Below are 21,136 nucleotides of genomic sequence, written 5' to 3'. Positions count from 1 at the left end.
ACTCCGTGCAGCAGTAGACTAGGAAGAGAGAAGAGCATGGCTTTCAGCCTAATGAATAAAGTGACTTAATTTTTTCAGATTGTACTTAGAACATGCTATAAGTATCATACTTTTAATCTGTTAAATAGACCACCAACATCGATGACTGGAGCCATGGGTTCTGAACTGGGAAGAATAACATTTGTTTTTGAGACCCTCTGTTCAGCTGACTGTGTTCTGTACTTCATGGTGGTAAGTGAAAGAGTGGCTTTCAGAGGTAAATTTCTAGGCTTAGCATTCTCTTTCAAGTGTGAACTTATTTATACAAACTGGGATAAGAATCCCATTTTTCTTCCCATTTTTAGAGTCTTCCAAAAACATTTAAAAATGTCTAAAGAACTCACTAAGAGTTGCGAAGTCTACAAAGCACTCATTCCTCATGGAGAGAAATTAGTAATGAGGTATGGGTGACAGACAGAAGCCAGGAAATATTAATCTTGTAGAAAATTTCTTCAAAAAATATGCCACTAACAGAAGTGAAAATTCTGCCCTAGTAACCACTCAGCAGTTCAAACCATCATGAGGGAAAAGCATGTATTAATAAGTGAGAGTACAAAATAATGGAGGTGGGAGAGCATTAGGAGAAACGACACTCTTCCTTGTTAAATTAATACATGTAGACAAAGGATTTTATTAGGTACATGTCATAATTTTGCCCATTTTTTCCCTAGATGTCCTATAAATCTTATCTAATAGCTTGAGAAAAAGTAGCAACACAAAATTTACTAAGACATCATGCAGGTATTAGAAGGTTGTTGGCTAAGAGTTTAGTGTTATCATTAAGTGGTGACATCAATGACATGATTAATTATTTTCCAACAGTCCTTTCAGTCAGTCAGTTCAGTTGCTCGATTGTGTCCGACTCTTTGCGACCTCATGAAAAACAGCACGCCAGGCCTCCCTGTCCATCACCAACTCCTGGAGTTCACTCAGACTCATGTCCATTGAGTCGGCGATGCCATTCAGCCATCTCATCCTCTGTCATCCACTTCTCCTCCTGCCCCCAATGCCTCCCAGCATCAGAGTCTTTTCCAATGAGTCAACTCTTTGCATGAGGTGGCCAAAGTACTGGAGTTTCAGCTTCAACATCAGTCCTTCCAATGAACACCGAGGACTGATCTCCTTTAGGATGGACTGCTTGGATCTCCTTGCAGTCCAAGGGACTCTCAAGAGTCTTCTCCAACACCGCAGTTCAGAAGCATCAATTCTTCAGTGCTTAGCTTTCTTCACAGTCCAACTCTCACATCCATACATGACCACAGGAAAAACCATAGCCTTGACTAGACAGACTTTTGTTGGCAAAGTAATATCTCTGCTTTTGAATATGCTATCTAGGTTGCTCAGAACTTTCCTTCCAAGGAGTAAGCGTCTTTTAATTTCATGTCTGCAGTCACCATCTGCAGTGATTTTGGAGTCCCCCAAAATAAAGTTTGACACTGTTTCCACTGTTGCCCCATCTATTGCCCATGAAGTGATGGGACCAGATGCCATGATCTTCGTTTTCTGAATGTTGAGCTTTAAGCCAACTTTTTCACTCTCCTCTTTCACTTTCATCAAGAGACTTTTGAGTTCCTCTTCACTTTCTGCCATAAGGGTGGTGTCATCTGCATATGTGAGGTTATTGATATTTCTCCCGGCAATCTTGATTCCAGCTTGTGCTTCTTCCAGCCCAGCGTTTCTCATGATGTACTCTGCATATAAGTTAAATAAGCAGGGTGACAATATACAGCCTTGACGTACTCCTTTTCCTATTTGGAACCAGTCTGTTGTTCCATGTCCAGTTCCAGCTGTTGCTTCCTGACCTGCATACAGATTTCTCAAGAGGCAGGTCAGGTGGTCTGGTATTCCCGTCTCTTTCAGAATTTTCCACAGTTTATTGTGATCCACACAGTCAAAGGCTTTGGCATAGTCAATAAAGCAGAAATAGATGTTTTTCTGGAACTCTCTTGCTTTTTCCATGATCCAGAGGATGTTGACAATTTGATCTCTGGTTCCTCTGCCTTTTCTAAAACCAGCTTGAACATCTGGAAGTTCACGGTTCACGTATTGCTGAAGCCTGGCTTGGAGAATTTTGAGCATTACTTTACTAGTATGTGAGATGAGTGCAATTGTGCAGCAGTTTGAGCATTCTTTGGCATTGCCTTTCTTTGGGATTGGAATGAAAACTGACCTTTTCCAGTCCGGTGGCCACTGCAGAGTTTTCCAAATTTGCTGGCATATTGAGTGCAGCACTTTCACAGCATCTTCTTTCAGGATTTGAAATAACTCCACTGGAATTCCATCACCTCCACTAGCTTTGTTCGTAGTAATGCTTTCTAAGGCCCACTTGACTTCACATTCCAGGATGTCTGGCTCTAGGTGAGTGATCACACCATCGTGATTATCTGGGTCATGAAGATCTTTTTTGTACAGTTCTTCTGTGTTTTCTTGCCACCTCTTCTTAATATCTTCTGTTTCTGTTAGGTCCATACCATTCCTGTCCTTTATAGAGCCCATCTTTGCATGAAGTGTTCCCTTGGTATCTCTAATTTTCTTGAAGAGATCTCTTGTTTTTCCCATTCTGTTGTTTTAGTAGCTAGTTAATAGTCTGTTAACAATTTCCTGCATGATATACAAGATATGTGTAGATTTAAGTATTAACTCATGATGGTAGTAAAAGAAAATGATGACTAATCTTCAACACATCTATGAATAACTAAGAAGCCTTTAATTCTCTCAGGTCTCTCTCCTCATTTTGTCAATCTGTTAGTTCCTATTCATACTTAGTGCCATGACTGAAATTCAGATTCCCATTATCTCTCAACAGTAGTCTGTTGTCTATTTTTCTTACCTCCATCCTGTCAATTTTGCTGTCAAATTATCTTTATAAACATAAAAACAATAGTAGAGGCAGCCCTCACCTTTAGGGGCTTTTTACTGCCTGTGGCAGTGGTTCTCAAAGTGTGGTTCCTGGAGTAGCATCACCTGAGTACTTTTAGAAATGAATATTTCTGAGCCCTACACTAGTCTTATTGAGAAACTGGTGATAGGGCCCAGCATTCTGTATTTTAGCAAGCCTTGAGGTTGGTTCTAATATGCACTAATGCTAGAGAACCAATAGCTTATAAATACACTTAAAATTCCTTAGCATGGCATCTATATGGCTTTTTGTATTCCTTGCCCAGCCTCTGTTACCAAAGTACTGTTACTACTCAGCCCTCTTTAGACACCCTGGATTGTTAGTGGAACACTCTACTTTTTCATTTCATATGCCTTGGCACACTAAGCTAGCATGACTTTCTTTTTTGTCTGGTGAACACCCATTCACACAACACTTCAAGGGCAGCTCAAACCTCACCTTTCTGGGAAGCTTTCTCTTATTTCTTTAAGTAAAGTTAACCACTCTCTCCAGTATGCTCCTAAAACCTTTTGAGAAAACCCTGTTTTAATTATGTGAATGTATTCATTATTTGTCTCTCTCAGTTGATCAAGCATTCTTGAGAGTAAGGATCATACATATTACTGTTTATTTTGGAAAATCAGTCTTAAGCGTTTTTAGCTCATAGCAGGATCTGTTAGTTTTCTTTACTCTGTAATTTGATTTCTGCACAATAATTTTTGAGATGATATCACCTAAATAACATATCAAAATGCTTTGAAAATCATGTAGTATTTTGCAAGGGTAAGGTACAAAACTAATATTCCATTTATTATTGAAATAAACATCCAGAAGGTGTTTAACAAAGCACTATCAGTATATTATGAGATGCTTTTTGGAAATAGCATGTGTGACTATTTGGTTGTTTGGTAATGTGAGAAATTGTGTAACGTGTGACAAGCACACATCAGATATGCTATAAAGATATAGCAGATCTGTGGTATGAACTCAAGAAACATATCTTTATAGCATATCTGATTGCTTTATAACATGTTTGTTGTCAAAGCTTGCCCTTGCATCATAGAAAGAAAGAGATATGGCTTGAGCTCATGCCATTTTTTATCAACATTTGGGATAACTAAAAGAAGCCTATCCAAATTCCTAAGTCATCTTTTAGGGTTTCTGCAGGGAAGACTTAATTAGAAAATTCAGAATTAGTCCCATTTTTCATTTCAAATAAATTAGATGTGTGTTACATTACTTGCTTTACTTACTGCATTTGCTTTCTGACCATGTTAATGACATAATATGAGTTGGACTGTCACACATTCATATAATATTCTAGATATTGAATTTAGCTAAGGAAATCAGACATGAAATGTTACACAGACTCGTCTTTTTAGAATTCAAATATAAACAGAAGAAGATTGCATGAACATAAAATAACATTCTAGCTAATCTGCACTGTAAATTGCAAATATAATTCAGGGAGAATTTAGAATTCCTGTGTAAGAGTCACCTATCAGAATCCCTCAAGGGAAGAAAAAAGATGGAAAGAAAGCATTGTTAGTTTATGAGGATCCTAGAAGTTTGCTGTCAGAAGTCTGTTTTATTTTTCCTATGTGTATTTCCTATGCTAGAGTCACACACATATACACATATACCAATCTCTCTCACAAAAGGATAACTCCTCAACATACTGATTTGAGATCTCTTTCAGGTTATATTGGCAATGTGGTTGATATATTGTAATTACTAAGCTAGTGAGTGCTTGTGTAGAATTGAAGGGAAGGTTTTGAGAGTTTTAGGCTTACATGCTCTGCAGATAAATTACTGTAAATATAAACAAAGGATTGTGATGTATATACATGTATATTCATACTGAATTTGTGCTTTCTTATATATATTTATTTTCTACTATATTTTAGGATATTAATAGAAAAAGTACGAATGTGGTGGAGTCATGGGGTGGAACCAAAGAAAAACAAGCTTATACCCATGTCATCTTCAAGAATGCCACATTTACATTTACGTGGGCATTCCAGAGGACCAATCAGGGTCAAGATGTAAGTTCCAAGCACTTAAAAAAAAAGGAGCAAAGATGATACTCCTTGTGGAGATTTATACAAAGTGCTGACTGAAATCTACTGGAAGAAAAGACTTAGCTTTTTACTGATGTGAAATCAATCATTTGGTTATGTGTAGACTGGTATAAAATTATATATATATATATATATATATATACACATATTTATTTGTGTTTTGAAAGCAAGACTATGAAATGGAATGACAACGTATCTTAGAATTGCTCTACACTTTGAATAAACATAGCTGTTGAAAGTTTAAGAGGAAGAAAATCTTACTTTGTAGTTACTTAAAAACTTACTTGTAAGGCTTTCTGAGCCTTTGGGAAGGCTGGTAACTTTCTTCCTCTTCGTCTGAATGATCTGTCATTTGCTCAGATGCCGTTTCTTGGTGTTGGTTTGTTACTTCAATGTCATGATTGTCACCTGCTGTGGCTTGAAGACTGTATATATACATGTTGTTGGGTTAACACACAGAGCTATTCTCTTTTACTTTCTGCTAGAATAGAATAGACCTTAATCCTCTCGTAAGTATTTTCCATCATATGCTTCCAGGACATGTTATTGTTGTAGATCTCCATCATAATAACCTTCCGAGGGTGGGAATAAGGTAAATCACTGTTTAAGACGCTGCCTTAACACTATGATGGCAGATGGAGAGCGTTTTCTCTTTTCTCTTCAGACTTTCATTGAGGAACCTGTTCCTCAGGTTTCACTTGACTCCAGCTGTGTTTTATGAGAGTTCAGAGTCCCAGCCTGTGGGGTGTGAACATGCTATAGAAGACTTCCTGGCCTCCCTTTTGTCTTTGCCTCAGACAAAAAGCGTTTAAGAAGCTGCTCTCTACTAGTGATGCTCACTGCTTGATGAAAACTAGACCTTAATTGACTCAGTGTCACAAGAAGGAAAAGTATTAGTAAGATCCAGGTTTTTACTTTCTGTTGTGCATCTGGTAGAAGTCACAGTGTGTTGGTTAAGGAAAGTGCTAAAGAGGGAAAGGAGACCCAAAGAACCGATGCAGTTGCATCAATGTCACACAGTTAGTTTAAGTAAGGACTTTTTAATCCTTGGTCCAAGTCTTTTTCAACTTACCACACTGTAAACATCATGATAAACACGTTTATCATGATATTTAGACTATATCAGAATAAACAGTGATGGGGGATATCATATTGGTTCTTCCAAGTCTATACATATGCCTGAATTTTTACCATTTATGATATAATCTCATAGTGATTGTGGCAAAATTCCTGGAACTCCATAACCATGAAAATTAGCTTCTAGTGTTAAGTCTTAGGTGCTTCCCTGGTGGCTCAGAGGTTAAAGCATCTGCCTGCAATGCAGGAGACCTGGGTTAAGTCTTAATAATTTTAAAAAAGAAAAGTACCAAAAAGCAGTACTGTTAATCTACTGTCAGTTATAAACTACTAGGTTGGAATACTTTGCTTAGTTATTTTGGTGATATGAACATAAAACAATCTGGTTGTACAACTGAGTGCCAAGGCAGAAGTCATTACTTTCTGCTCTCTTTTTAGAATAGACGGTTCATCAATGACATGGTGAAGATTTATTCTATCACTGCCACTAATGCAGTTGATGGGGTGGCGTCCTCATGCCGTGCCTGTGCCCTTGGTTCTGAACAGTCGGGCTCATCGTGTGTCCCCTGCCCCCCAGGCCACTACATTGAGAAAGAAACCAACCAGTGCGTGGAGTGTCCACCTGATACCTACCTGTCCATACATCAGGTCTATGGCAAGGAGGCTTGTATTCCATGTGGGCCTGGGAGTAGAAGCACTCTGGTAAGTGGGTCTGTATTTCAGTTACCCCCAGGAAAGCGTATTTTAATAGACAAACTCAAAGGTTTCTCTTAATGTTTCTAATTTATATTTATAAATGGCTTTTTAAATTCCCTTCCTTATTTTACCTTGCCTTGCATCTATTGAATGCTTAACATGTGTCTTGAAAGTGATAATTACTGGGGACATAGAATATTAAGAACATCTAAATAAGAATAACTTCCCGAAATATTAAAAGTGATTTCTTGTATATTCCATTATGGCAGAACAAGTAAGCTGCCTCTCTATATGTAGGCTGTAGGTGTATATGGAGAACAGCAAGATTATCTTGTAACATTTTAAGGGAAAAGATTGATGCTATATTATAAGCGAAGTAAAAAATAGTTTCATGTCTATTTGAACTGGCATGATAGGACATTTTGGCTATTGGTTAAAAATACCTTTCCACAAGAAACTAATCTTAGAATAACTTCACTCTTTAAAAAATTCTAACTCTTCTGAACTTTGCTTAGAGAAATCTAGAGTTTAGAAATCTTCTATATTAGAGTGGTAAAATATGCCATGACTAAAACAAAACTACTGAAATAGTTTTTAAACCTAGAACTTTTAGGAAACACTGTTTTTTTCCATAGCAGCTAATGCTTTCTTTCCTGCCATATTGTTTTTGCTCTGTTTTGCTTTACATTTCTTAATGTTTATGGTCAAAGGACCACTCAGTGTGCTACAGTGACTGCTTTTTCTACCATGAAAAAGAAAATCAAAGTTTGCATTATGACTTCAGCAACCTCAGCAGTGTGGGCTCCTTAATGAATGGTCCCAGCTTTACCTCCAAAGGAACAAAGTACTTCCATTTCTTCAATATCAGTTTATGTGGGCATGAGGTGAGTTCTGGCAAGGTGAGATGGGGCTAGGTTTTAGCTCTGATTGAGCTGTTTTCTGTGTTGGTGGGCCAATAAAATCTCTATGGAAACTAACAGCCAAATGTCAGATAGTGAGCTTTGACAGCTTAAATCCTTTGTTGCCTTCTAGCATATTTTCTCCACCAGCAGCATCCTTGTCTGGTTCTCAGTCCATCAAAGCACTTATCCAGTCAGTTGAACCCCCAAAGCTTGAAGCTATGGTATAAGGGCTTTGAGGATCTTTCATTTTTGTAAAGATGGGTCAGGTTTGTCAATCCCACCTATTTCTTAGGTAGAAAGTTAAGGTTTGAGAAAGTTTTATTGTTGTTTTTCTGGTCAAGTTTATGTTAAAAAGAAAAGACTTTTCAGAGGAAGTTTGTCCAAAAACAAAATGGAAATAAGCAGGGGGTAAGTGTCAGTTGATGAGGTAGCCTCTGCTAATAAATTATTGGATTTAATTTTCTTTGGGAAGAAGTGGAATGTTAATTGATACTGGTAAGGGGAGCGTTACAGGACTATGTATCCAATAATTGTGTGGGCATACAAGATTGGAGTTGGGATGTATATATTCACCCTTAGCTAAGTTGAAAATATAATAAGTCATTTTCTCCATATCTATTCCCTTATTAACTCCTATAGTCTTCATTTTGAACTGCTGTGCCAAACTTTGTACAAAGGAAATAAAAAGAGATCTCATGACTACAGAGGTTTTCAAACAGAAAGATCTATACATTTTTACATGGTATGGCATTTGTCCTATCCTGATTTTACATGGGGCAGTCCAGCACACTCACTTGATTAATCGCTAAGTTCACTGAATATATAATTATATGTTAAATACCTATTGTGTTAAATGCTGTGTAAAGCAGTGAATACGATTAATTCCATTATATTGGGTTGGCTGAAAAGTTTTTCCAGTGTTTTCTTAAAATGTTACAGAAAACCCAAAACAAACTTTTGGCCAACCCAATATATCACGCTTCTTCTCAATCTCCTTCCTGTATGACCATGGTCTTAGCTTTCGTCTTCTCTCTTCTGTCTTCCTTCTCTTTCTTTCCTTTTTATTCTAATTCTTTTACTGTTATTCTCTTATTCCTTTCCTCAGTAGTTTCTCTCTGCTCTTTTTCTTTGTTTCTCAAAGAATTTAATTTAAGCTTAGTAAAAATATATTGCACCTGTATTGTGGTGAGCAGGCTTGGTGGAGAGAAAACATTTTATAGGTGAAGATTGCTAGCTGCATTAAGAAAGAGAAATCTTTGTTCTTTATGCCCATCTGTGCACATTTTACATCTAAGACCAGTAAAACAGTGTTTCTCTTTTTCTTTATATATTTCTTCACAGAAATTATAGAGTAAGCTAAAGTGCTTTTTAGTGGAGCTACAGTATATTTAAACATACTACATTAAAAAAATTAAAGTCTTCCCAGTTTTATAACTATCCTCCAAATGATTAAAAAAGTAAGCTCCTGTATTCCCTTTAACATACTGTAAACTTGAGCAGATCCACATCATTGAGTCTAAGAGTAGGTGAATAAAAACACTTATAGTGACCAACTGTTTAGAATTTAGATGTTGTCCTAGATTTTTATATTTTCTTTTTTAGACTTGACAATACTTTTCTGCCACACACAGGTCTATTCAGGAGAAGGAAGAGCAAGTTTTTTTTTTCCTTGACATTAAAACTTTCACCAACAGTTTTCCATTCCCTTTGTATGCGTTGTTGTCTGAAGAATTGAAGATTTCATAGATGACTTATGTTTCCTTAGGTCAAGTGGCTTTCCTCTGGCACAAATGAAGTCTGTAGTTGGGGGAGCAGTGCAGCCTTGAATCACTGTATTCATTAGAATGTCAGATTTTAACCCTGTTTGAACATTGGAATTGGGTAAAGAATCTGCCTGCAATGCTGGAGATGCAAGTCTGATTCCTGGGTCAGGAAGATCCCATGGAGAGGGCATGGCAACCCACTCCAGTGTTCTTTCCTGGAGAATCCTATGGACAGAGGAGCCTGGTGGACTATAGTCCATAGGGTCACAAAGAGTCAGACATGACTGAAGTGACTGAGCACCCGAGAGCTTTTAAAAAATGCTGGTGCCTGAGCTCCCTCACCAGATCCCTGAAATCAGAATTGTGGTGAGGAGAGAGCCAATGCTCTGCTAGAATCACTAGGAAGCTGAGATCCAGTTTAGAGACTTACCTTCAGTAAAAACTTCTTTCTGACTTTGTTTTCCTAGGGGAAGAAGTTGGCTCTCTGTACCAACAATATAACAGACTTTACAGTAAAGGAAATGGTGGCAGGGTCAGATGATTACACGAATTTGGTAGGAGCATTTGTGTGCCAGTCAACTATTATTCCTTCTGAAAGTAAGGGTTTCCGAGCAGCCTTGTCATCACAGTCCATCATTCTGGCAGACACATTTTTGGGTAAGTTTCATTTGGTTCATATATTCATGCATGCATTTGTTTAAAATTATGGTACTGATAACTTGTCTCTGCAGTGGTGCTTACCATAGGTGATTAAAACCCACAGATAATTCTAAGTCATCACTTTATAACATGGTTTAGAATTCCCTACAAGTAAGGTCTTTTGATCATTCTTAATGAGTATTAGAAGCTTCCAGAGTTATGTATTAATTCATACGACATGTTGATCTCTGGCAGTCTATGCCTTTCATCAGATTTTCTAGGAATTTAAGAGGCAAAATATTAATAACCTCCCAAACTGTGAGCAAAAGAAGAAGAGTAAACAAACACAATATAGACTCAAATCATAATATCTGTCACCAGTTTTCATCATCTTTTCTCATACCAGAGGAAATCTGGTGACAAACAGCAAGAATAAGTGTGCTAAATTTTATTTTCCATCTGCCCTTTCTATCTCTGGTCTGGAAAGTATAGGAAACTTTAAAAATAATTCAAATCCCTAACTAGTTATTCTTAAGGATCTGGTTTATTAAAATATCTGAAGTAGGATTAAGGATCTAACAACGCATATGATAACCTAACAATTTAAAGAGCTTCTTAGATGATTTTAATCTGCTGCTAGATTTGAGTCTATAGATTGAATCTATAACCATTGTTATAGACTCTGGACTTCCCTGGTGGCTCATATGGTAAAGCATCTGCCTGAAATGTGGGAGACTTGGGTTTGATCCCTGGGTTGGAAAGATCCTCTGGAGAAGGAAATGGCAATCCACTCCAGTACCACTTACAGACTCCGGAAGAATTTAGCACCAAGGACAGTTGCTATAATTTTCAGCACCAAGGACAGTTACTGAGCTTGCTCTCAGCATCAGAACTCTTAGAACAAAGGCTGCTGCTATTGTTTGCATTTTGACTCTGCTATCACTTTGCCTGGGGTTGATGGGTGGGGAATCCTAAAAGCAAGGAAAGCCTTGCTTTTAGATAAAACAAAATTTGAAGTTACTGTCTGGAAATATTTGGGGCACACAAACTTTTATTTTGTCAAGTGTGTTTATAATGAATGTGAATGGATGAAAATCTACATTGGCAAGGTAGCCCAGCTCATTCGACATAACTTACAAGAGGCTTAGAGTTATAATAGTAGATTGTTGAAATGTTAAAACTAGAAGGGACTATGCAGACCACCTAAATTATTGCATGCATTTTACAAATTCAGGACACAAGAATCAGGGAAGTGAAGTGACTAAAGCAAAATTGCAAAGTTAAGGAGTAGAGTATTTTTTATTCTGGAAACCTTGTAAGGTTTATTATTCTTAACAATAATACATTAATTTTACATGATATTTCTAGTTAAAATGACAGCCTCAAAATGAAGCTATTTTCTCTATAGATATAGAGACTAAGTAAACCTAATTTTCCCGTATTGCTTAATCGTTTCCTTTTTATTGTCATCTAGGAGTAACAGTTGAAACCACATTGCAAAATATTAATATAAAAGAAGATATGTTCCCAGTTTCACCAAGCCAAATACCAGATGTGCATTTCTTTTATAAGTAAGTGAACATGCTGCTTCTTTTGATTATTTTCTTAATTATAAGGACATCACTTCAGGGTTTCTAACATAGTAGCTTATTTTGAATAGATAATCAGTAGTTGGTTCTTAAATGAAAGACTTAGAAAAAAATAGGAAACATGGAATATTTAGAAAGCATTATATAATTTTTCTCATATATATAATCTTTTAAATAAGGCAATAAAGAGACTCTTCATTGTCTAGGCAGTAATTATTTATAATTCACACATCAAAACATCAGCCTAAGTCACTATGACCTCTAATACCTTAAAAAATTCTTTTGACTATAATTTTGATTATAATTACAATAGCTCTATTAATCCTTTGATGATAGCATATCACTTTACCTGTGGAGCAGGCAGCTTTTCATAGGCAGTGAAAGTAAATGAACTGAGTCTGTATTAAAATTCTGAATTGATGAACTTTGATAAATTTTTCATTTATTCATAGAGCATAGGGGCAGTTATACACAGGACATTTTTGTTTATGAAGTCTGGGTCGTATTTGTTTTGTGAAATGACCTTTGCCTTTTAATAGGTCTTCTACAACTACAACCTCTTGTGTAAATGGCCGATCAACTGCTGTGAAAATGAGGTGTAATCCTGCTAAACCAGGAGCGGGAGCCATTTCTGTCCCCAGGTAGTTTTATTTCAATATGATTCTGCTATGTATGTATGTATCAGGAAGCAAAACTCTTCAGAACCTTGCTATTTTAAAACATGTTCTCTATGGGTGTAAAGCAGAAAGGGAACAAAGAATCTGTAGATTTTTGTTTTCCAGATGTGCTGCTTGCCTGTTAAGAGGTATAGGTCCTTGCAAGTCTCAATACTTTCAGTCTCCTCAATGACAGATTCTCATCTTGTTTGCCTGCATGTCTTAATTATCTTGAGAATTATTTAAGTAATATATAACTATATTGTTTGTATCTTTTGATTGAGTCTTACTATCTAGTATCAGTTTTCTTAAGAGCTGGATTAGGACTTTCCCTGGATTATAGTTCTTTGTCAGCAAGGAACTATCTAGGTGACCTAGATTAAGCAATCTAACCTCTTTTTCATAGTTTCTTTCTCTATGAGGGATGAAGGTCAGGTTAGATGAGTTTCCTGTTCTTGAGTTCTCTAATCACTGGTGGCGAAATCACCAAGTTAGAGTCTGACCTGTAGAATACATAGCATCGTTCCTTTAACTGATTGGCATTGAGCTGTTAGCTGTCCACAGTCTGCTGCTGCTGCTAGATCTGATTAATACAGCCACTTTGGTTGGGAACAGTAAGAAAAACTAAGCAATTTTATGAATTTAAAGCTGTAAACTTAAAAAATGCTTTCATAGTGTCTCCTGATTTTTATTTTGTATAGTTATTCATTATCTACTATGTAGATTATTTATTTCTAATCTTTTTAGGGTTAAGGTACCTTTGGATTATAATTTGATTTTCAGATTCTTCTCCATCAAGCTAGCAAAAAAAGTATATTTTAAAAAGTGATTGACTTAATTTTGTTTTTGTTACTTTCACTGTAACTTTTATGAGATTTTAATAAATCCTGCTTATATTACATCAGGATTGGAAATTAGTGGTTGAAGCATTGATTCAGTTATTTGGGTATCTTAGAAAATAATTACAGTGATAACATAGTATTTTGAGTTCATTTCTGGGCATAAAGTCACACTAGCATTCACCTCTTACCAACTCTGTTTCATTAATTTTTCTCTTCACCTATTCAAGGTGAGATATGAATATGATGAGCACAGAACATAATAAAACGGAAAGAAACAGGGAGCCAGTAGCTCAAGGGCATCATGTGGTAGAGGATCCCTGGGCCAGCATCCAAGCTGGAGCTGGGGCAGCAGAGCACACTTTCTTTGTGAGGAGGTGTATCCAGAGATTTGTTCACTATGCTCTGATATCTCACCATATTGCTTTGAGTTCAGACACTTGTTCTATTTACTAGAGCACTTCTGAGGTCCTTTTTTGGACCTATCAGCTCAGTTCTCTTGGTCTAGCCTCTGGGAGCTCACATGAATGACTTCTAAGGCCTCCTTCAGGAGCCTCTATGACTTAAGCAGATAATACTACTGAAGTCAAACGCTGTCCTTTAGAAAATGCACCATTCTAACTCTCCCAAGGTGGGTTCTGATGTTCTCATACAATGAGAAAATGATAGTCTCATGATGTTAAATGATGGCATCTAGAAACTAGCTTTTTCCTTGTGAGAAGAAGAGAAGTTAAGTTTTTCCTTTGACCTCAGGCAGTTTTTTCTACTTGACTACCTTTGCAAGGATTTCCCAAGATCAGATATAGCAGAATACCTTGGAGTGTCTATTGTAAAACTGATTTTTAGGCCTTCACTGAAACCGAAAGAAGCTCCAAATGTTAAGCACCAGAATATTTATAAAACCACAAGACAGTTCTGACATGTTAAAATTTGAGAACCATTGATGTTAACCCCCTTTTTGGAAATCTTTTTTTTCTGAGACAGATTCTCACATTTTGTTTTGCATTTTAATTTTTTGAAATGCTAAATTAAAAGGTTGTGGTCTACAGGGTGGATTCTGTCATATTTTTCGTAAAACTCTGTTCAATTATGATGCATCCTGCAGTTTGGGACTGCTGCTCTAGGGAACTGCTTGAACCTCACAACCTAAATGTGCTCAGAGTGAAAGTTGCTCAGTCGTGTCCGACTGTTTGAGATCCCATGGAATAGTCCGTGGAATTCTCCAGGCCAGAATACTGGAGTGGGCAGCCTTTCCCTTCTCCAGGGGATCTTCCCAACCCAGGGGTCAAACCCAGGTCTCCTGCATTGCAGGCAGATTCTTTACCAGCTGAGCCACCAGGGAAGCCCAAGAATACTGTTGTGGGTAGGCTATCCCTTCTCCAGTGGATCTTCCTGACCCAGGAATCAAACCAGGGTCTCCTGCATTGCAGGTGGATTCTTTACCAGCTATGAGCCACCTGTGCTGACCTTTCATTCTTTCTTGAATCTTGAATTTCCGATCAGGGCACAAGGGGGCGCTCTGCGATCAGAACATGAGAAATGGAAGCTTGTACGGAAATAATCAGAATATTTTTTTAGCTGTAGGTTTGAGTAAAGATTTCCTACTAACAGTAAAGAAATGTTAACTGAGCCAAATTTACTTAGGCTACTTTTGAAGGGGGTTTAATTTGCATTTTTCTTTTTTGAGCCTTAAATTCTCCAGGAGATAAAGAAAGGTTCTAACTAGGCAATTGCCCTGTGAAATCTCATATGCTTACCAAGAAGTCACTATGGAAAGACCTTGGCAGCTCAGAAAGGGTGCTGTCCCTTGGAATTCTCTCTTGGCAAATAACCTTACAAACCAGGCAAAGGTGACTTTAGCAGTAGTGATGTTGACTGGGGCTCCGTGTCTTGGTGACCAGGGAAAATGTCACAAGATCCCCAGCCCTGGGAAAAAAAATGAGAATGTCTTCACAGAAAGCAAAAGGGGCAAGAGAAAAGGAGAACTGTGTGTTCTCTGTGGATCTCACATGCAACGTAGAAGGAGCAGCAAACATCCTGGGCCGCCCACAAACCTGCAGTTGGAAACTCCAGCCTGTCTGTTTGGTCTGGCAAATGAAGTTGGTTTCTAATTCCACAAAGTGTCTGGAGGATGTGAGACATTTTCAACGAAAACTTAACAGCATGATGTCTGTGGCAGATGAAATCAGAGAGCTGGAGTGGACTTTTGAGATTAGTGCAGTTTGTACCTGGGCCAAAGAATAAATTGCTAACACCGTCGACCACTAATATCCCTAAATAGATGCCTCTCCAGTTTCTACCTGAAAGGCTTCCCAAACCCCTAATCATGATCCTATGTGGTTAGAGGAATTGAAGATTCTCCTTTCATTAGGAAACGTTTAGACCTAAGCACTGTGTCCAGAGTACTTTTTCAAAAACATGAGAAAATGCTGTTAGTTTTATCTGGAAAGATTTAAAAAGGTTTGAAAGTTTTTTTAAAAGCCTTATTGGAAAACAAGCAGAAGGAACCATTTTTACTCTGATAATGGAGATGTCATTGCACATTCGGGATCCTCCCATCAAACCCATTTGCTCGACACAGTAGGAAACACTGAGAACCCTGGTTGTGTGCATAGCTATAGAGTGTCAGTCACGATGGGATGATGTCCTGATTCTGTTGTTCTTTATATGTCATCATGCTTTTATCTTGTCATTTCCTCCCATCCTTCGTAGGCAGAGATTTGCAAATAAACACAGTAAACAGAAGGAAATGGCACATTTATCTGGGAACTCAACTGATCTTCAAGTTGTTGGTGCCTTCTTTTTAATGACTCATCTTTCCTCAAATAAGGCTGTCTTTGTTAATGTTCTGAGTTAGAGGAATATCCTCCTCCTTTATCTCTTACAACTTTTAACCACATTTAACTGCTTGGGTAGTTGATAAATAAGTCCAAAATCATTTTGTGAAAACCTCCTTCAAAACCAAAATTCATTTTTTTTCTAAGTGTAGCTTCTGAGGAGATAGTCTCCCACAAAAGGGATGCTTCACAGTTCTGTCTTGAGTTTTCAGAGGTTGAGCACACCAGGGATTTCTTCCACAGGCTCTAATTAAAATCTCTGTATCAAAGTCATTGGATCTATTGGCTGCTAGTGTAGTGCTTTTGTTGGTAGTTGGGGAAGGACCGTTAAAGCCAAAACAGTTGTCTAGTCATTTTAATTTATTAAGAGCCAGAGAATAACTATTGTTTAAATGAGTTCCTTGTTTATTTCTGTTCTCTGCACCCTTTAGGGACAGATAATATATAAATTCATATATAGGTTAAAAAGGCAATAGAACTCAATTAAAATCAAACATGTTCTTAGAACATTAAAAAGTAGGGAGGCATATGAAAGGACTGTGATCACAAGTGAAAACAACTGAAACACGTTGTGATCAAGAAATAGAAGGAGGAAGAGATCAAATGGTGGAGTAGGACAACACAGAGCTCACCTCCCCCCATGAACGTGTCAAAAATACATCTGCGTGTGGAGCGGTTCTCACTGAAAACACACTGGAGACTGGAAGAAGGACTGGTGTGCACCCAGGATGTAAAATGAAGAGTCACATGGAGTCAAGTAGGAAGGGAGGAGAAGTGGTCAGGATGGACCCCTGCTCCTCAGAAGGGACACAGAAGAGGAAGGAGACGTCACAAGCTGGGAGATCCCCCTGAGGAGTGAGTGGTTTCAGCTATGTAGTAAACGCTCCAGCCTTGGGGTCTGACAGGCAATGAAACCATCAACAAAATGAAAAATAGCCTGCTGCTGCTGCTGCTGCTGCTGCTGCTGCTGCTGCTGCTGCTAAGTCACTTCAGTTGTGTCTGACTCTGTGACCCCATACATGGCAGCCTACCAGGCTCTTCCATCCCTGGGATTCTCCAGGCAAGAACACTGGAGTGGGTTGCCATTTCCTTCTCCAATGAATGAAAGTGAAAAGTGAAAGTGAAGTCACTCAGTTGTGTCCAACTCTTTGTGACCCCATGGACTGCAGCCTATCAGGCTCCTCCATCCGTGGGATTCTCCACGCAAAAATACTGGAGTGAAAAATAGCCTACGGACTGAAAATGTTTCCTAATGAGATGCCCAAGAAGGGATTAGTACCCAAAATACATAGACAGCTCATACAATTTGTTGACTTTAAAAAATGTACAATATGAGAGTTGCAAGTTGTTTTATTTGGGCCAAAATGAGGGTTGCAACTGGGGAGACAGCACCTCAGATAGCTGTGAGAAACTGCTCCAAAGAGGCAGGGGGGAAAGGTCAGTATATATGTGATTTTTGGTGAAGGGAGAATACGTGCAATCAAGCCCATATTTTTCCAGTTTTCTGCTAGTCTTATGAACACTTCACTTATCACGAGGAATAGTGTCACCATGAAGGATTTTAGTACTTTTCTAGATATGAAGAGATGCAAGAATTGAGCTCATAAAATCAGCTCCTGAGAATATCTAACTGTCTGAAGACCTGTCTTGCCAATTTTCCCAGAGCACAGAGTGCCTCATTTCTGCTCTCCACCCTGAACTCCTTTGGGGGTGTTGAAGATCAGCAGCAGAAGTACATGATTTAATCCTTCTAAAGGTAGATGGCAAGCACCCATGGCAAGTGCCAATTTGTAGTTGACAAACGCAATATTTTTAAAAAAACACACACTTTAAAAATTGACAGAAGACCTGTATACACATTTTTTTTCCCCCAGAGAAGACATACAGATGGCCAAAAGCACAGGAAAAGATGCTCCACATTTCTAATTATTTGAGAAATGCAAATCAAAACCACAATGAGATATCACCTCAACACTAGTCAGAATTGCCACCATCCAAAAAAGTCACAAATAACAAATGTTGGCAAAAATGGAGAAAAGGAAACTCTAGTACACTGTTGGTGGGAATGTAAATTAGCGTAGCTAACTAGAGCCAGATGTCCTGGAGTGTGAAGTCAAGTGGGCCTAAGGAAGCATTACTAAAGCTAGTGGAGGCAATGGAATTCCAACGGAGCTATTTCAGATCCTAAAAGATGATGCTGATACAATGCTGCATAAATATGCCAGGAAATTTGGAAAGCTCAGCAGTGGCCACAGGACCCGAAAAGGTCAGTTTTCATTCAAATCCCAAAGAAGGGCAATGCCAAAGAATGTTCAAACTACTGCACAATTGCACTCATCTCACACGCTAGCAAGGTAATGCTCAAAATCCTTCAGTCAGTCAGTCAGTTCAGTTGCTCAGTCGTGTCTGACTCTTTGCGACCACATAAATCGCAGCACGCCAGGCCTCCCTGTCCATCACCAACTCCCGTAGTTCACTCAGACTCATGTTCATCGAGTCAGTGATGCCATCCAGCCATCTCATCCTCTGTCGTCCCCTTCTCCTCCTGCCCCCAATCCCTCCCAGCATCAGAGTCTTTTCCAATGAGTCAACTCTTCCCATGAGGTGGCCCAAGTACTGGAGTTTCAGCTTTAGCATCATTCCTTCCAAAGAAATCCCAGGGTTGATCTCCTTCAGAATGGACTGGTTGGATCTCCTTGCAGTCCAAGGGACTCTCAAGAGTCTTCTCCAACACCACAGTTCAAAAGCATCAATTCTTCGGCACTCAGCCTTCTTCACAGTCCAACTCTCACATCCATACATGACCACTGGAAAAACCATAGCCTTGACTAGACAGACCTTTGTTGGCAAAGTAATGTCTCTGCTTTTCAACTTCTATGTAGAGTGCATTATGCAAAATGCTGGACTGGATGAAGCACAAGCTGTAATCAAGATTGCCAGGAGAAATGTCAATAACCTCAGATATGCAGATGACACCACCCTTATGGCAGAAAGTGAAGAGGAACTAAAGAGCCTCTTGATGAAGGTGAAAGAGAAGATTGAAAAAGTTGACTTAAAAATTCAACATTCAAAAATGGAAGGCCATGCATCCAGTCCCATCACTTTATGACAAATAGATGGGGAAACATGGAAATAGTGAGAGATTTTATTTTCTTGGGCTCCAAAATCACTGCAGATGGTGACTGCAGTCATGAAATTAAAAGATGCTTGCTCCTTGGGAGAAAAGCTATGACAAACCTGGACAGTGTATTAAAAAGCAGAGACATCACTTTGCTGACAAAGGTCTGTATAGTCAAGGCTATGGTTTTCCAGTAGTCATGTATAGATGTGAGAGTTGGACCATAAAGAAGACTGAGCACTGAGGAATTGATGCTTTCAAACTGTGGTGCTGGACAAGACTCTTGAGAGTCCTGTGGATAGCATGGAAATCAAACCTGGTCCTAAAGGAATCAAACCTGAATATTCCTTGGAAGGACTAAGACTGAAGCTGAAGCTTCAATACTTTGGCCAACTGAAGCCAAGAGCCAACTCATTGGAAAAGACCCTGGTGCTAGGAAAGATTGAAGGCAGGAGGGAGAATGGGATGACAGAGGATGAGATGGTTGGATGGCACCACCTATTCAATGAACATGAATTTGAGCAAACTCTGCGAGATAATGAAGGACAGAGAAGTCTGGCATGCTGCAGATCATGGGGTCACGAAGAGCCAGACACAACTGAGTGACAGGACAACAACTGTGGAAAACAGTATGAAAGTTCTTTAAAAAACTAAAACTATAACTACCATATGATCCAGCTATTCCACTCCTGGGTGTATATCTAAAGAAAATAAAAACACTAGCTTGGAAAGGTACACACACCCTAAAGATTTATAGCAGTATTATTTACAATAGCCAAGATATGGTAAGCAACCTAAATATCTATCAATGAATGAATGGGTAAAGGAAATGTGGTATATATTGTGGTGTGTATGTGCATATATACACATGTGTGTATATATATATATACACATACATACATACCTATATATATATATATAATAAAAAGGAATAATATTCAGCCATAAGAAAGAATTAAATCTTGCCATTTGCAACAATGTTGGTGAAACTGGAGCATATTACATTTAGTGAAATAAGTCAGAGAAAGTCAAATAATGTATGACATCACTTAAATGAGGAATTCAAAAATAAAACTAGTGATAGTAACAAAAGAAAGATTATAGAGAACAAACTAGTGGTTACAAGTGGAAAAAGTGAAGTGCAGAGGGGTAAGATAGGGGTAGAGGGATCAAAAGGTACAAACTACCATGTATAAAGTAAATAAGCTCTAAGGATATATTGTACAACACAGGGAATATAGCCAATATTTAATAATAACCTTAAAAGAGTATAATCTATAAAAATATTGAATTACTCCGTTGTATACAGGAAACTAATACAATTGTGTAAATTGACTGTTTGAGTTTGAGCAAGAGGAGAGTAAAACAAAGCTGGCTTAAAACTCAACATTCAAAAAACGAAGATCATGGCATCCGGTCCCATTACTTCATGGCAAATAGATGGGGAAACAGTGAGAGACTTTATTTTTGGGGGCTCCAAAATCACTGCAGATGGTGACTGCAGCCATGAAATTAAACGATGTTTGCTCCTTGGAAAAAAAGCTGTGACAAACCTAGATAGCATATTAGAAAGCAGAGACATTACTTTGATGACAAAGGTCCATTTAGTCAAAGCTATGGTTTTTTCCAGTAGTCTTGTATGGATATGAGAGTTGGACTGTAAAGAAAGCTGAGCACGGAAGAATTGATTCTTCTGAACTGTGGTGTTGGAGAAGAATCTTGAGAGTTCCTTGGACTGCAAGGAGATCAAAGCAGTCAGTCAATCCTAAAGGAAATCGGTCTTGAATATTCATTGGAAGGACTGATGCTAGAGCTGAAACTTCAATACTTTGGCCAACTGATGTGAAGAACTGACTTATTGGAAGAGATCCTGATACTGGGAAAGGTTAAAGGCAGGAGGAGAAGGGGATGACAGAGGATGGGATGGTTGGATGGCATTACTGACTTGATGGACATGAGTTTGAGCAAGCTCCAGGAGTTGGTGATGGATAGGGAAGCCTGTGTGCTGCAGTCCATGGGTTT

At 38.3% G+C, this 21,136-nt stretch overlaps 1 protein-coding gene across 1 annotated transcript in view; it reads left to right on the top strand.

Moving 5' to 3' along the window:
• KIAA1324L (KIAA1324 like) overlaps positions 1 to 21,136 on the top strand; it is a 212,874-nt gene that overhangs the window by 171,310 nt on the left and 20,428 nt on the right. Inside the window, exons 12-18 of the mRNA XM_018047288.1 lie at positions 129 to 231; positions 4,825 to 4,962; positions 6,514 to 6,777; positions 7,482 to 7,655; positions 9,904 to 10,093; positions 11,550 to 11,646; positions 12,204 to 12,305. Coding sequence (XP_017902777.1) covers positions 129 to 231; positions 4,825 to 4,962; positions 6,514 to 6,777; positions 7,482 to 7,655; positions 9,904 to 10,093; positions 11,550 to 11,646; positions 12,204 to 12,305 — 1,068 coding nt within the window. The remainder of the gene's footprint in view (positions 1 to 128; positions 232 to 4,824; positions 4,963 to 6,513; positions 6,778 to 7,481; positions 7,656 to 9,903; positions 10,094 to 11,549; positions 11,647 to 12,203; positions 12,306 to 21,136) is intronic.

The sequence above is a fragment of the Capra hircus genome, chromosome 4 (assembly GCF_001704415.2).
Source record: "Capra hircus breed San Clemente chromosome 4, ASM170441v1, whole genome shotgun sequence".
Classification (NCBI taxonomy): Eukaryota; Metazoa; Chordata; class Mammalia; order Artiodactyla; family Bovidae; genus Capra; species Capra hircus.
Note: the sequence above shows the minus strand (reverse complement) of the source record. Positions and strands in the feature narration are given on the sequence as shown.